Source organism: Macaca fascicularis, chromosome 6 (genome assembly GCF_037993035.2).
Source record: "Macaca fascicularis isolate 582-1 chromosome 6, T2T-MFA8v1.1".
NCBI lineage: Eukaryota > Metazoa > Chordata > Mammalia > Primates > Cercopithecidae > Macaca > Macaca fascicularis.
Window position 1 is genome coordinate 178062825 of NC_088380.1, and position 18181 is coordinate 178081005.

The 18181-nt window shown below is 39.8% G+C and overlaps 1 protein-coding gene across 6 annotated transcripts in view; it reads left to right on the plus strand.

Moving 5' to 3' along the window:
• RANBP17 (RAN binding protein 17) overlaps nucleotides 1-18181 on the plus strand; it is a 436622-nt gene that overhangs the window by 400237 nt on the left and 18204 nt on the right. For all 6 annotated transcript variants that reach the window (XM_005558506.5, XM_045394506.3, XM_045394505.3 and 3 more), the window contains one exon: nucleotides 1010-1176. In XM_005558506.5, the coding sequence (XP_005558563.3) occupies nucleotides 1010-1176 (167 nt within the window). The remainder of the gene's footprint in view (nucleotides 1-1009; nucleotides 1177-18181) is intronic.

Sequence of the window (18181 nt, forward strand, 5' to 3'; positions counted from 1 at the left end):
GGTCTTTTATAAATGGTGAAAAAAAGTGAAGTAGCTCTTTCAGATCAGCAACACAGCAAGTAATTGGCAAAGATGGGACTTGAAACCAGAACTGTCTGGTTCCAAAATCCCTATCTTTCCCACCACATTGTTGCCTTGTGCTAATCCCTCTACCTGAAAAGTATCCTTCCTTATGTCTAATTGGAATAATCTTTTGAAACCCGTATCAGGTGCTGCCTCCTTCACCAAACTCTCCTTGATCCCCATCTAAATATGATCCCTCCCTCAAAATCCTCAATTTGTCATTTTTACACAGCATTATGCTACAGTGACTTGCACACTAAACCATGAGTTCTTTGACACCAGAATGAGGTTAGACCACTGTTTCCTGTAAAACAGAGCACTTTGCACTAAGTAGATACTTACACTTTGCACTAAGTAGATACTTAATAAACAGTCACTTGAACTGAAAAGAGGTTGTTAAGGTCGCAGATGGGAAAATCTGCCTAATCAATCCAGGAATCATTTATTTATGTGTCTCTAGGCCAGACCCTATAATAGACACTGGGTTCAAAGAGTTATATAAGACAAATTCCTGGCCGGGTATGGTGGCTCACACCTGTAATCCCAGCACTTTGGGAGGCCGAGGTGGGTGAATCACCTGAGGTCAGGAGTTCAAGATCAGTCTGGCCAACATGGAGAAACCCCATCTCTACTAGAAATACAAAAATTAGCCGGGTGTGGTGGCGTGCACCTATAATCTCAGCTACTCAGGAGGCTGAAGCAGGAGAATCGCTTAAACCCAGGAGGCGGAGGTTGCAGTGAGCCGAGATCATGCCATTGCACTCTAGCCTGGGTGACAATAATGAAACTCTGTCTCAAAAAAACAAATTCCTGCCCTCAAAGAACTTGCAATTTGATAAAAGCACTTTGAAATCAGAAAGTAATTATTTTTAATGGAGCCATTATGTAATCAAATGGAGCAAAAACTTAAGTAATGCAAATGAATTCTTATTTACTATTTGTACAGATACAGTTGTCTCCTCCAGCTGCTGTACCAGTTTAGACTACATCGTCACCTACCTCTTCAAGCACATAGCAAAAGAGGGCAAGAAGCCACTTCGGTGCAGAGAGGCTACCCAGGCTGGCCAGAGACTATTACATTTTATGCAGCAAAACCCAGATGTCCTGCAGCAGGTAACTGGTGGGTGATCACCTGGCTTATGAAACGAATGTTCCCAGAAGCCATACCTGGCCCTGAATTTATCTTAGAGCAGCCGGTCTTGCCAAGACTTTTTACACTGGTTAAAAATATATAGATATATGTGTATGTGTGTGTGTGTACATATATGTATATATAAAATAATATAAATACATACATATATAAATACATATATGTGTATGTGTCTGTATATATTATATAGTCTGGGAGTATTTTCCCTGAAAGTGGGGAAAAAACACAGGCCTTAGGATTGCCTACCCTCAAGAAATACCTGGGTTGTTCATCTCACCTCAGTGGAGCAAGAATTCAAAAAGAGGATAGTTTTTCCAGAGGCCTGAGAAAAATTAGACAAAACTGGAACTGGAAACAGTCAGCCCCTAATTTCTCTCCTGGTGTCTCTGATAATGTCATCTTAAGTTTGCCTTATGAATACTCCGGTATATTGGGAGACTGCAATTTGCTGGACTCCTGGTGTATGCCAGGCAGCTTGCTAGGAATTTCATTCATCATATCATAGTTGTTATTTTTGCCATTTTAAAATGAGAAATCTTGGTTCAGATAGGTTAGGTAATATCTTCAATAACATCTAACTAATAAGTAATAAAGCCACAATTTATTTTCTAATGTATTTTCTAAGTAGCTAATGGGTTAGGTCCAAGTTTAATACCATTTTAAAAAACTCGCTTGTGCAAATAACAGTAACGGCATGCATAAGAAATGAATATTGCAAGGTGCAGTACCTGTAGTACCAGCTGCTCCAGAGGCAGAGGCAGGAGGATTGCTTGAGCCCAGAAGTTCAAGACCAGCCTGGGCAACATAGCAAGACCCCATCTCTAAATAAGAAGATTTAGGCTGGGCACGGTGATCACGCCTGTAATCCCAGCACTTTGGGAGGCCAAGGCAGGCAGATCATGAGTTCAGGAGTTCAAGACCAGCCTGACTGATATGGTGAAACCCCGTCTCTACTAAAAATAGAAAAATTAGCCTGGCATGGTGGCACACACCTGTAGTCCCAGCTAGTCGGGAGGCTGAGGCAGAAGAATTGCTTGAACCCGGGAGGCAGAGGTTGCAGTGAGCCGAGATCACGCCACTGCACTCCAGCCTGGCGAGAGAGCGAGACTCCATCTCAAAAAAAAAAAAAAAGAAAGAAAGAAAGAAAATTTAAAAAAATTTTTTTTAAATGTACATGCCAAAAATATTTCAAAAAGAACAATACCATTTTTTATGGCTATGCCATCACTATATTTTCCTTTCTTTCTTTTTTTTTTTTTTTTTTTTTTTTTTTTGTAGAGAAGGGGTTTGCCACGTTGCCAGGCTAGTTTTGAACTCCTGAGCACAAACAGTCCTCCCACCTCAGCCTCCCAAGGTGCTGGGATTACAGGTGTGAGCCACTGCACCTAGCCTCATCACTATATTTTCTAATTCTACTAAATTTGGAAAGTATCTTCATCCTGTTTTCAGTTGTTTTCTTTTGCCAAATTACATCCATAATAGTTTGTAATTTGCAAATGTAAACACGTCAATAGTGTGTGGCTGTATGACCGTTAGGGAGCAAATAAGTTGCCTGCAATCATCAGAAAATGTCGGCCGGGTGCAGTGGCTCACGCCTGTAATATCAGCACTTTAGGAGGCCAAGGCAGGTGGATCATGAGGTGAGGAGTTCGAGACCAGCCTGGCCAATATGGTGAAACCCTGTCTCTACTAAAAATACAAAAATTAGCTGGGCATAGTGGTGTGTGCCTGTATTCCCAGCTATGTGGGAGGCTGAGGCAGGAGAATTGCTTGAACCTGGGAAGCAGAGGTTGCAGTGAGCGAGATCACACTACTGCACTCCGGCCTGGCAACAGAGCGAGCGTCCATCTCAAAAAAAAAGAAAAAGAAAAAATGTCACTCTATATCAGTAAATGATGGAAACAGAATGAGACAGCTGTGAAAGAGGGTGCCTTCCTGGCTGTCAGTTTTTGCTAATATTTAAATGAAATTATGTAAACTTTATTTGTGGTGATGTTTCAGTTAACCAGTTATTTTCCAGGGATAATGGGTGTCATTCATATTTTGTGTAACTAGGCAAAGGGCTGTAGACCTATAATTATTTGGTGTGACCCTGGAACTGTTACAACGTGTTGGTAATGTAAAGGAAAAAGGAAGGTATCTCACATTTAGTGAGAATTTATTATGTGCCAGGTGCAAGAGCTGTTAAGATTCCTAAGACATAATTTATCTCCTTACAAAATTTCTTGCCATGGGACAAAGAGACAAGTAACTCACCAGTTATTTGATAATTTAATTAACATAGTGATGACAAAGAAAGTGAAATATAAGGGGAGGGAGTATTGTCGGAGAAGTCTCCTCATTTAGACCCCACAACAACCCCGAAAAGTGGGTATCAGCATCCCCATTTTACAGATGAATAAACTGAGGTACAGAGAGATCAGCTGGAAAGTGGTAGAGCTGGAATTTGAAGCAAGGTCTGTTTGACTCAAAAGCCCAAGTCCTTACTACTCACACAATTGATATTCAAGGTGAAGATAATATCTCTGCTTCACCTGGAGTGGCTTTTCAAAATACACGTGCTCTCAAAATGTCAGTGCGTCTCTCCTCCCTCCCCAACCCACCCAAATGCAGTAGCCACTGGTCCTGGTGGGACTGTATCACAGCACTCATGTGTTTTACATGGAGAAGGTTGAGGATCACTGACTTAGAGCATGTCCCCACCAAAATATATATATATATATATTCATGGATTGGCCAGGAATCAGACCCAGTCTTTACCCCACCATGGCAAGGGACAAGTCTGCCACCAAATCACTCCTACCAGTGCTCAGCCATAATCACAGTATTCTCCCATAAACTTTGGCAGAAATTTTTAAGTTGGTAGAAAATTTTAGCAAAAATCAATAGACTATGGCCCTAGACAAAATACCATATCAGATTTTGCAAAGCAAGTAATGTGGTTGAGCAGGAGACAAATCAAGTTTGTCTTTACTCAGAATTAGCATGCATTTGTTGGTTTAAGTAATTTCTGTGTGTTAATAATACTTGGTAATCCTTCACTTTATAGCATATGAGTAAGTAGTGATATATCTTTATTAACAGTGGAATACATTCTATTTATTTGGAATGTAGGCTTTCAGATAGCATTTTAAATATTAATGACTGGGCTCTGGTAGTCAGCATAAATATGATTTGCATTAGTACTAGGTTATATCATCTTGAGTGCCTCTGATGTCAGCTATTAGGTATAGTAATATCTGACATCATCTCCTTAGGTCACTGACAACTTTGACCTCTATTCTTATGCACAGTTTCTGTCGTCTCAAAAGCTCTTTTGAATTGATTTGAAATTTTGACTCTTCCCTTTATGAGGCAGTAAAATTGATAATTATTCAGATGGGAACAGAGCGCTGAGTGAAAAATCAATTCCACCCGCTCTCTGCTGCGTATAAAATTACTTCTGAGTCGGCTGGACTGAACGGATGGCCAGAGTAAAAGCAGCAGGCAGGAGCAGTGGGAAGAATTAGCTGGACAGAACGAATAGCCTGAAGGGATGGACTTGAAAAAGAGGGAGTGGGCCAGTTGGGGGTTATTATTAGCAGGGATGGGTCCCATTGATCATCTGTTTACATCAGCCTTCCAAGACCTTATAAATCAGCCCTGAAGAGCAGCAGAACCCAAGATTCAGCCTGTCACCAGCAGGATCTCGTATTGGGTTATTTTCATTTTCACACGCAGATGAAAAGTGAGCCATTGATTATTCATTGGTTGCCCATTAAATGCTGTTTTTAATAGATGATTTGCCTATCACAGGAGGTAATGAACAAGGTTACTGCTTCATAACTTGAGGTTTCAGTTTTCAAGGCATCTGTGTCGGTTAAGTAATGCCTAACCCTATTAAAAGGAATGGATTACAAATTGCTTAACAGTTCTGAAAAACTAGACCCTAATGACTAATTGTGCTTGGAGTTTAGAGAGGGTTTGTCAGCTCTTTAAACTAAACTGATACAATGATACTGCAATTATTTACTAGTTTGAACTGTTTTTCCCCCCAACCTGGGCCTATTTTGCTGGAAGCATAATTGCATGAGGAATGTTAATTCCAAATAGCAAAAGTTATCTCCTCAAGCTTCCATAGTAGAGGAAGCATGAACCTACATAAAGGTTTTCCAACATCCTTACAGGCCTTTCCATTTGTATATAGCAGCCTGGGAAAGATATTTTATGTGCCTCTCACCTGGAAATGTGTTTATTATTCCCTGCTATTTGGCTTTAGAGCTTCAAAATTTTTAAAAATGTTCTCCAAATAAGCCATTTTTCATATTTTGCAAACAACTCTAACTTTGCAAGCATTAAAATTTAGTCCATATGAAGGTCCACTGTACGTGAATCTATTTGAAGTAAAAACAATTGCGTCACCAGCATTGCTTTGACCTAACAATTGAGAAAAACCCAGTTTACATAAATTAAGGTGGAAAATTCCCCAAGCATTTTTATGTTATTAGAAGGATAAACTAAAAATTTAAGGAGAGACCAACAGTAACAGTGATCAAATTACTAATTACTACCAATTCATAGCAGCTAAGACACTGATCTGCTACAATAATTTGGAAGACAACATTTCTTTGTGAAATTTTTTCAGTTTCATCACTGGTCAGTAAGTATTTGTATCCATAACACATAGTTATATGTAATTTGTGAGATTATTAGAATAAGACACTGATCCTGAAAGCTTCTCTAAATCAGAATTCCAGTTAAAACTAATTGCTCTAGAAATTGTAGCACCTTCCACAGAAATATAACAAGGACTATTATGCAATTAATTTGTTAAAAGGGGTATTTTTAGCAATTATAGTCTTGAAAACCTTAATATATTGCATAGAGGAATTAGAGCAGTTAGGGTTGAATTCATCTTACTCTCGTCTGTTTATCTATTTTGCTCAAGTCAACTGTACTGAAATCCAAAAGAAATTCTAATTGTGATTTTCTTTCTCTCCCTTTTCTCCCTCCTTTTTATGTGTGTGTGTTTTTGTTTGTTTGTTTGTTTTTTTGCTAACATGGCATTTAACTACAAATTGTGAAGAGCTGTCAGGAGCTATAAAAATCATACTTCAGTAGGGACTTAAGCTGAAAGAACATTCACCCTTTTCCTCAATCAGTCAGTCAATCAATGAAAATTGCTTTTGTATAGTGCTCTTCATGACATGCATCCCAAAGTGAATTACAGCAAAAGGGAAATCATCTGCTCTTTTTTCATTTCTGTGTTTAGACTGAAATGATATTGCTCAACATTTTGACATACTATACAAGACATCTTTCATACTTAAGATTCCATTCCATAATACTAAGTAGGAGAAAATGCAGTCGCATATTTAACTGATGTTGAGATTTTGGCCTACAGGAACCTTAGCAAGACTCTTACAGTCAAAAACACTTAAGCAGATGAAATACAGTCATATCTCTTGTCCTCTTAAAAAGAATAGTCAGATGTTCTAATGTTAATAAAGACTTTTCTAGTGATCCTTAAATAAAAAGTATGCTCTTTATGTAAACCATTAGCTCACTCTGGTTGATTTACAACTTTATTCTCAATAATACAGTAGTATATTGATATCAAAAACAAACTGAAAGAACATTCACAACTGGATCAGGTAATAACGGATTTAAAAAGTTTAAAGGAAGCCAGGGATATGTCATTATTAATGACACTGAAATTGGAAAATAGGAACTCAAATTACATAACATAGTTTTTGCACCTGGTGCTACAATCTTGGTTTTAACAGCAATCAATGCATATATTATGCATATACATAGTGGGGAAAAAAATAATATTGGCAAAATGTACGTGCTTCTATTCACAATAGCAAAGACATGGAATCAACCTAAATGCCCATCAGTGGTCGACAGGATAGAAAATGTGGTACATATATACACCATATACACCATGGAATACTACACAGCCATCAAAAAGAAAGAGATCATGTCCTCTGCAGCAACATGGATGGAGTTGGAGGCCATTATCCTAAGCGAACTAATGCAGAAACAGAAAACTAAATACAGCATGTTCTCACTTACGAGTGGGAGCTAAACATTGAGTACACATGGACATGAAGGGAACAACAGATACCGGGGCCTACTCGAGAGTAGAGAGTTGGAGGAGGGTGAAGATCAAAAAACTACCTATCGGGGGTACTGTGCTTATTACCTGCATGACAAAGTAATCTGTACACCAGACCCCTGTGACATGCAATTTACCTAGATAACAAACCTGTACATGTACCCCGAACCTAAAATAAAAGCTTTAAAATTTAGAAATGTAAGGAATAAAACTTTTCAAATGTAAGTGCTTACTATGTGCAGGCACTAGCCTAACCTACTTACGTATGCATTATCTGGTTTAATCATGACAGTATCTTTGTGAAGGTGTAGTATTGTCATTACCATTTTACAGATATAGGAACTGAGGCACAAAAAAATTAGGAAACATTCCCAAAGTCACAAAGTCAGTAACTGGAAGAACTAAATTTTAACTGAAATCTGTTTGACTCTAGGGTTCACACGCTTAAACACAAAGCTATCTCTGTTCCCTTGTTTAGTGGCTTCTAATCCAAAGTACGTAGGTTTTGAGCACATAACATGAGGCAAGTTGAGCTTCCAGTAAGTCCCACTGGGGCCATCCTTAAGGTAGAATGGTTTAAAGCAGTCATTCTATACCCCCGCATTATACTACAGCCAGGACAAAACAGATGGGCAGTGACCCAGAGAGGCAGCGGGCAAGGGAGAAGGAGGTGGCTTTGCCAGCTGCTGCAAAAAAAGCCCTGTGGCTCCCACCACCACCAAGGCAGACCTAACCAAGCTTCCACTTTCTTATTCTACGCCCACACCCATTCATTAATTTTATAGCCAGATGTTGAAGGTATATAATGTAGTAGGACATGTAGTCTTGAGAAGATCAGAATGTAGTAGTACGGCTGTGTTATAATGTCCTTTGTGACTTTTCTTTAATGCCTCCGAGGTAGCTCTTGAGGTTTAACCTGATTTTTCTAGGACAGAATCTATATGGCAGCTGTGAAATGATGATAGGAAAGCAACATGTGCTTTGCATCTCTCTCCCGTATCCAGCACATCTCTGTTCACTGTCCTGACTTTCACCCCGGATTCATCAGCGTAGAATGCTATTTTTAACCTCTTTCTGGTTGTAAACTGCTTCTGTTTCCTAAAGGAAATTTCTGCTGTTGAGTACCATTAACTCTATCAGTGGTCATTCTTAAAGTCTGAATCTATACCTGAGTTCCTTTGAGCCTCCTTCTCACTTTCCTATCCGTTATAACTATACCAGGTGTCACAAACTAAGATGCCTATAGGGCCAAGAAGCAAAAAACCTGAATGAGGTAGACAGGAAGGAATCCTAAAGTTGAGTGCACGTCTCTGTCTAAAGGGGGCAGCCTCAGCTCACCTCCAGCCAATTGTTGCCTTATAAGAAGGTCAGACCCAGTGTTGCCAGATACATTGAAATTTCTCCCTTGAAGAACAGCCAGAAATTCAGGTTTTTAGATGTGGCCACTGATTGAAAATTAAAAAAAAAAAAAAAAATAGAAACACTTGGCGGGACAACACTGTATGCCTGGATACCAGCTTTCCACTTCTGTAGCACAGAATCTTAAGAAATTTCAGAACTAAGATCCCCCAATGCATGATACCTTGTATTTCTCACAGCCATCCCATACAGCACTGCTGCAGTGATATTTTTATTTCTGTATGGTTTTTTGCTAACTTTTTAAGCATACTTTTTTGGTTAGTTTTAAAAGGATATAGTTATTTTGATTTTACTTAATCTAGGGCTTTGGGGGTTCTTAATTTATTTTGCTCTTGCTTTTACTTTTACTATACTTGTCTACTTGAACTTAAAGGGAATATTTTATCACTTTTGGGTTACATCTTTGCACACAAGGAATACAAGAAACAGGAGATGAAATGAAACTCACTCAATACTTTTCAAACTTTCTTTTTCTTCAAAATAGCCAGGTTTGTTTAAGATAAAAATAGAGTTTAGTTTGGTCAAGTGTGTGTGTGTGTGTGTGTGTGTGTGTGTACAAAATCTAACTACTAAGGATCAAAATAAAATATTTAAGAGGTCTGGGACTGGACAAAAGTATCTAGGTAACAACCAGGTAATAAAAGCCCAAAAGAGAGTAAACCTCTTAAGAATGAAAAATTTGTGACCATTGCCTCAAGAGATCAGTTTAGAAAGTTAATGTTTATAATTTTAAAAATAGAGAAACACTAGATTTTTTAATATCAAGGTGACATTTTACGTGTGATGTTATAAAAGTACTTACCTATCTTTACAAGAATAATCTAGTCCAGATCCTTTGTTATTAACCATATCTTTGCCATTTTAATTTAATTTTTATTATAGAAATATTTGATGAATGACTATCTCAATAGTAACAAAAATGGCATTTTAAAACAAAAAACGCTTAAAAATATATGTTACTGATGTATAAGTCATCAAATTAACATTGTAGCCATAAGAATACATATTTATAGAGTGACTTTTTCCTCCCTCAAAGATCACCTACGTCCTGATACTTGTCCCAGCACCCAGCAGAGCCTGACACTTCATGATAGTCAATGAGTATTTGCAGAGTAAACCCCCAAAATATTAGTTTTCAGAAGTATGATCGCAGGCAGTAATTTTAAGTATCAAACCTAGTGTAGTGATAGACTGCTACATAATAAACCAAATGGAAATGCTAAGATAAGATTATATCATAATATACTACAGAATAACCTTGCTGAAATTCTAAAAGAAAATTTTATTCTAAACATGGGTGAAGAAAGAAAAAAGTACTTCAGATATTGTTCCAAATGGTTAACAGAACAGAGAGGAACCCCCACCCCAACCCCCACTAGGACATGTGTTTTTCGACCTCTAAGCACAGTTTAAGGATGTAACCCATTGATAGCATAACTTGCCTTATTAATTGAAAGGGATGGAATCCACCAGATGTACCCAAACCAGCAGAGAGTTGGGTGACTAAGCAACAGCAAAGACACCATATTGAGTGAGCCAGAATCCAGTCTCCAAGTCATTTATTTCAGCCAGTGACAATACATTTAAACTCCTGTGCCTCAGCAGTGATTGATGGTTTAATATCATATATAATTTTTTTAATGAAGGAAAACTATTTAAATATGTTACCATTTGCACTGGTATTCTCCTATGTACATAACTGCATTTAATCATTATGGGGATTGTTTTTATACTTGTGTAATTTGTATCCAAGAAATAACTGTCAAAGTCATCTCATGCTGTTGCTGGAAATGGTACAGTGTGCTTCATACTTGAATAGATTCATTCTTCCCTGTACATAATTAAGAGTATTGGAGCTTTCACTATTACCACATAGGAATTCCATGTTTACATTTCTGAGAATGAAAAATTAGCCACAATGTGCTTTTTCAGGTTCCCATTTTCTGAGGCTATGATATGTAAGCACCTTAGTTTTGTGCCAGTGTATGATTTGAAGAGTTTGATTTTAAGACTTTTAATATTAAAATACATAATAAAATTTTATTATCTAATTACAAGAAGGTTTAGCCTCTTATTAAAGTTGCTAAATCAGGCCTGGATTAGCATTATAATGGCACAGTTTGACATGGAATACTCAAAAGTCAAGTTCGGGGAGCAGAGGGTTTTTTTGTTGTTGTTGTTTTGAGGGGGGCTTCCTCTACCCCCACCCCTCACACAAAATAACATGGATGAAATGCATGTATGGAAACAAACAAGGAGCAATTTGGAACGCTGAAGAAGGAGTGGAGGTGTCAGTCTAGGATAGTACCCTTAGGCAAGGCAGCTGGTATATGTAGCCTTTTGTTTATCTGCTACTGGTTTATGTAGCCTTTAGGCCGGCACCAGAAACAATCACTCCTACAGGGTCAGCTGCTGGTCAGAAGCAAAGTAAGAAAAGATTTTGCGTCCAAACACAGCAGCCATAATTTCTGTTCAGCTGGCACCTGCTACTGGTGCACAGCATGGAGGTGAAAGGTCAAAGAGGCAGTTGTTCAAAACTCAAGAATGGCTTAAAGGGACTTGTAGATTAATCTGCTTTATTAACTTCTGTATATTAGATAACTATTGCTGTGAATGACAGTACATCTTTTTGAATAAGTCACATCTCTTTCTCTTTTAAATTAGCTTTTGAGTAATGAATATTAAATAGAAAGCATTTCAGGGGTAATTAAATGAAAACAGAATGATGTCATTTTACAATTATATTTGTATGTTTATAGAATAGGGGAATTATAATGTTTTACAAGGAGCTAAAAGAAAAAAAGAAGGCAGCTCTTCATGAAGAAGAATTTGGAATAAATAAGCCACATATCCATTTGACTTTGTCTTTAAACTAAAAAATATGATATGGTTTGGAACTTAGTGTGAAGCCATTGGGTGCCAGTGGCTTGATTTGGTATTCTCAGGGGCTCCAAATGCTTTCCTTATGAATTAAAGGGGACTGTAATCTGTCATCTCTCTTTTACCTACAGTTTAGTTATTAGTCTGCAACAAATGTTCTCAGGATAGCAAGGGAGTGGTGAAAAATGAACAACAGCCATACCTTTTTGCTCACATTCGTGTAAAGCAGATATAGAATATTTCATAAGGGAAGAAAGCACAGCTACACAGGGTTAGCCCAATAATAATCAGGCATGCTTTCTAACAGTCACTCACCAGTATGGCAAATGGCAACCAAAATGGTTTTTAGCCTCTTCGTTAATAGTGGCCGGCATAATTGCTATTATTTTAAATTAAGAACAAAAAGAATTCACTAAATGTATCTTTAAAAAAAAAAAAAAAAAACCTCTGCAAGGCAAATTTCTGACCCATAGATTAAATACTAACCCCGACTCTGGGAAGCTTTTAACAATATGTACTCAAAAGGAATTGGTTTTATCTGTTGACGTTCAGTGATTTTTGGTTTGTCTTTTTTTTTTTTTTTTTCCTTAAGAATTCTCAGAAAAAGAAGCACTGCAGAGAACATCTTTGTCTTTATGCTAACACAACACAGATAGCAGCATTTATCTCTATTTCACAAATAGAAGCTATTTAGGATTTCACTTGCACTCCCAAGTTTTGATACAAGTGCAGCCTTTCTACTCTTAGTGTTTCTGTGACATAAGAATATGACACCTGGGATCGTCTCCCTGCATCACACGAAGCTGGCCCAGGACTTACCAGACAGATCATAAATTTGTGTGACTACCACAAAGAGGATGGCTACCTTGGCCAGAAAATAATGATTCAGTAATGTTTTCTTACCATTCCAAGGAACCTTCATACATCCTTCTTGAAGACCTAAGCTTTTCCTTCATTCTGTAACAGAAGCCTTATTTCCTGCTGGGTTTCTGGGATGTAAGACATCACTATAGAAGGAAAACCTCAGGCTCAGAGGGAGAAGTTTAATGAGAATGATTATGATGAAAAAACAGTAGAATCAATTATATGCTAGGCTGTGTGCTAAGTGCCTTATGTATACGTATATGTATATACATGTATATATTTCTATTTATGTCAATACTCTGTGAGATAGGTATTTTATCTCCACTCTATAATCAAAATATTGTAATTATAGCTCTGAGAAGTTAAATAACTCACCCAATATCATACAGCTAGTAAGTAGCAGAACCTGTGCCTTTTTTTTTTTTTTTTTTTTTGAGACGGAGTCTCACTCTGTCGCCCAGGTTGGAGTGCAGTGGCCAGATCTCAGCTCACTGCAAGCTCCGCCTCCCGGGTTTACGCCATTCTCCTGGCTCAGCCTCCCGAGTAGCTGAGACTACAGGCGCCCGCCACCTCGCCCAGCTAGTTTTTTGTATTTTTTAGTAGAGACGGGGTTTCACCAGGTTAGCCAGGATGGTCTTGATCTCCTGACCTTGTGATCTGCCCGTCTCAGCCTCCCAAAGTGCTGGCATTACAGGCTTGAGCCACCGCCCCCAGCCTTAGAACCTGTGCTCTTAACCACTATACAGTACTAGTAACTAACTGGCCTAGAAACAGGATTGGCAGGGATGGAAGAGTGGCAGGAAGAGCCATACAGCATTCTTCAATCAAGAACTAAATTGAGTCTTCAGTCCTTGAGCCTAGGACTTTTTTTTTTCTTTTTTAGAACTGATTGGACAGGAGTTAGACACTTGACCCAAGCTGGCTCAGTTAGAGTCTTTCCTCCCTAGATTTAGAAACTGGCACTTAAAAGATGCTGGTTGCCAGGCACAGTGGCTCATGCCTGTAATCTCAGCACTTTGAGAAGCTGAAGCAGGAGGATTGCTTTAGGCCAAGAGTTCCTGACCAGCCTGGGCAACATAGCAAGACTCTGTCTCTACAAAAAAAATTAAATTGGCCGGGCGTGGTGGTTCACACCTGTAATCTCAGCACTTTGGGAGGCCAAAGTGGGCGGATCATGAGGTCAGGAGTTCGAGACCAGCCTGACCAACATGGTGAAACCCTGTCTCTACTAAAAAAATACAAAACTTAGCTGGATATGTTGGCATGTGCTTGTAATCCCAGCTACTCAGGAGGCTGAGGCAGGGAGAATTGCTTGAACCTGGGAGGTGGAGGTTGCAGTAAGCCAAGATCATGCCACTGCACTCCAGCCTGAGTGACAGAGCGAGACTCCGTCTCAAAAAAAAAAAAAAAAAATTATTAAAAAAAAAAAAAATTGTAAAGATGCTGGTCAGCCACTAGTCCTCACCTAAATTGAAGACTTGAAAACTCAAGAGCCATGAGGCAGCCATTCCCTGCCATATGTTCAGAGAAATAGCCAGTCTTAGAGGAGAGAAAAAAGAAGCAGACATGCTGAGGATCTCAAAGGAGAGGCCAAGCAGCCCCAGAGAAAAAGACTGAGAAATACCCTGCCAGCTGCCTTGTCCATGGTTCTGAGCCCTTGAGAGACTTGACTGCACTGCCTTGTCCGGGGTCAAACTACCCCTTATAGACCTAAGTCTTATCAGAGGTAGTTTCTCTGTCCTGACAGCCAAAAGAATCTTTTTTTTTTTTTTTTTTTTTTTTTTTTGAGACAGAGTCTGGCTCTGTCGCCCAGGCTAGAGTACAGTGGCAGAATCTTGACTCAGGAGAGTTGTGAGGACAAAATGAACCAATGAGTATAGACTTACCTAACACAAAGAAAGTATTCGATAAACATGTAAAATTGGCCTTCACTTTGAAAAACAATATGCAGGTACCACTTTTTTGTGTCCTTGAGGGGAAAATGTCCCTGCTATTTATACTATAAATGTGAAAAATATCCTTTCAGGAGATTCCAAGCCCAAGACTTCCTTTCAGAGATAATTTGATTTTGAAGCCAGATCACCAAGATCTTTCCTGGTCCCATCCCTGTGTTTTGCTTTTCTTAATGTTCTTTCTGTGATAAGCATTCTCAAAATCACACCCACTGGACTGGATGAGGGCATGGTGTGGTGTGAGTTTGAAATTCTTGGCCCCAAACTGACTTTTTTCTTTTTTTTTTTTGAGACAGAGTCTCGCTCTGTCGCCCAGGCTGGAGTGCAGTGGCGCAATCTCGGCTCACTGCAAGCTCCGCCTCCCGGGTTTACGCCATTCTCTTGCCTCAGCCTCCCGAGTAGTTGGGACTACAGGCGACCACCACCTCGCCTGGCTAGTTTTTTTGTATTTTTTAGTAGAGACAGGGTTTCACCGTGTTAGCCAGGATGGTCTCGATCTCCTGATCTCGTGATCCACCCATCTCAGCCTCCCAAAGTGCTAGGATTACAGGCTTGAGCCACCGCGCCCGGCCCAAACTGACTTTTTTCTTACCTGTTCCTCCTGCATACTTCAGGCATTGCCTTGCAATGGCCAAAATGAAAATAAATCTAATTTCTTGGTCCATGATGTGCTACTATAGCAGAATATCATAGATTGGGTAATATGTAATGAACAGAAATGTATTTGCCTCATAGTCCTGGAGACTAGGAAGCCCATGGTCAAGAGTCTGCATCTGGCAAGGGCCTTCTTGCTGTGTCATCTAATGGAGGTGGGTGGAAGGGCAAGAAAGAGCACCAGGAGGCCAAACTCAACCTTTTATAAAGAACCAATCCCAAAATAATGGCATTAATCCAAGCATGAAGGCAGAGCCCTCATGCCTAATCACCTCTTAATGCTGTTACATTGAGGATTAAGTTTCTAACATGTTCTTTTTGGGGGACACATTCAAACCATAGTACCTCATAATTCTTCCCATTCATATAATGTCTTCATACATAATGTCTCTAATTCTCACAATAACCCTAACAGGGAGATAAGGCCAACATGGATTTTTTTTTTTTAACTGGGGAGTCTAGGTACATCATCAAATGTAATCCCACAGTGACTGTATGAGAGACCTATGCAGAGATTCAGAGATGTGTGAAAGAACTTGCCCAAGTCCCACAGTTAGGAAATAGTGGCATCTAGATTATAATTAAGGCTTCTTATCACTAGATCTCACACAGTTTTCATAATACCACACTAAGGTTTCTCAGGGCCTTAACCTATTTCTTTGTGGCATTTCTTCTTACCCTTTCATCCTTGTCTAAGAGAGACAGCAGAGTAAATGAGAAGGTTTCCCCTGCCTTCATTACTCTGGTGGAATTGTGAGTGGTGTGAGAAGCTCCTTGAATTTCTTCAAAGAATGGCACAGTATAAAGTAAGACTAGGCTTAATAAATTGCATGACTTATTTATTTTACAGTTATTACTGGTTTTTACACACAGTTGGAGGTTAAATTATGTGATTCCCCAAAGTATAGTGTGCTGTAGAGTGCTGGAAATGTGAATCCAACCTTTACATTCATTTCTCTTAACTCATGGAAAGTTGTTTTTTGGGTTGTTTGTTTGTTTGTTTGTTTTAAATAGGGTCTCACCTTGTCACCCAGGCTGGAGTGCAGTGGCACAATCTCAGCTTACTGCGACATCTGTTTCCCAGGCTCAAATGATCCTCTCACCTCAGCCTCCCAAGTAGCTGGGATTACAGTTGTGCACCACCACACCCAGCTAATTTTTTTGTATTTTTGGTGGAGACAGGGTTTCACCATAGTGCCCAGACTGGTCCCAAACTCCTGAGCTGAAGTGATCCACCTGCCTCATCCTCCCAAAGTGCTGAGATTACAGGTGTGCACCACCACACCTGGCCTTAACTCATGGAAAGTTTAATGAGCAGTAGCCACTGATGGAGCTGTGAGTTTATATAGTGTGTTGAGGAAGACTCCTTGTTTGTTTGCAATCTTATCCCTATTTGAAGAACAAGGTAAAAAGAGGTTCCTTAATCCTCTGTCCTTTCATGAATTAATGCTGCCTCTTATGCTTTGCAACCTAGAATTCTTGCTTATTAATTCTCTATCCTTTTTTTTTTTTTTTTTTTTTTTTTTTTTTTTTTTTTTTGAGACGGAGTCTCGCTCTGTCGCCCAGGCTGGAGTGCAGTGGCGCTATCTCGGCTCACTGCAAGCTCCGCCTCCCGGGTTTACGCCATTCTCCTGCCTCAGCCTCCCGAGTAGCTGGGACTACAGGCGCCCGCCACCTCGCCCGGCTAATTTTTTTGTATTTTTAGTAGAGACGGGGTTTCATTGTGTTAGCCAGGATGGTCTCGATCTTCTGACCTCGTGATCCGCCCGTCTCGGCCTCCCAAAGTGCTGGGATTACAGGCTTGAGCCACCGCGCCCGGCCTAATTCTCTATCCTTTAGCATGCTGAGAAGCATATAGACTGAGTGCTTTCAAATGATGGAAATTTCATCCTCCTTTCTAAATTGCAAATTCTCCATATTTGTTGAGACTTTCTATTTTACAACCATCAGAGCAGACAGGTTTTGCAGTCGGTATACCTGGTTTTGAATACCAGTTATACTATTTGCTAACTGTATGTCCTTGGAATAGTTACTCCACCTCTTGGAAGATAACACCACCTCACCCAAGGGAATTCTATAGCTTACCTGAACTGGCCTCCAGGATCAGAGAGCTGAACCACTCCCTCCTGTGGTGTCATGCCCAGACTTTAGTTAAGACTCACTGTTGGCCGGGCGCGGTGGCTCAAGCCTGTAATCCCAGCACTTTGGGAGGCCGAGACGGGTGGATCACGAGGTCAGGAGATCGAGACCATCCTGGCTAACAACGTGAAACCCCGTCTCTACTAAAAATACAAAAAAACTAGCCGGGCGAGGTGGCGGGCGCCTGTAGTCCCAGCTACTCCGGAGGCTGAGGCAGGAGAATGGCATAAACCCGGGAGGCGGAGCTTGCAGTGAGCTGAGATCCGGCCACTGTACTCCAGCCCGGGCTACAGAGCAAGACTCCGTCTCAAAAAAAAAAAAAAAAAAAAGACTCACTGTCTTCGATTCTCTCCCAGTCCATCACTCCCTCAGCCCACTCTATGGTCTGGAACATTGGTACCATGGAAAAGGAAAACAGTTGAGTACATACTTAGTTGAGATCCTATAAACAAAAAATGTCAAATAAACTCCCAAGAAAGACGGTGATGAAAAGTGCAAGGTCTGAAGAGAAATCTCTTAGGCACCAAGGCAACCTGCCAGAAAGAAAACCCTAAAAAAGAGCCCTGTGTGAATGCCCATATTTAATGTGGCTTCTTATTTAAATGGGGCAAACAAGTTCCACTAAGGTCAGGGAACTAAAAGCATCAATTAGAGATAAGTGCATTTAGGGATCTCTCTGAACCCCTTAAGACTGGAAGGAAACAACTTGATGTGTGGGCAGTAAAAGATTAATAAATACTAAGGTTACATGAGCCCTTAAGGCCACAGAGACCACACTTCATCCAATTCCGTCCAATGGTGCTTGACACACAGTAGGAGGTCAGAAATTCCTTGAGCAGTGAATAAGTATGAGAAATGAAGAGGGAGGGGAAAAGACAGAAGGAAAAGTCCCTTGCACAGTACCAGACACACTGTAGGTACTCAGTAAGTATGTAGTTACATGTGTGCACCTAGCACGTA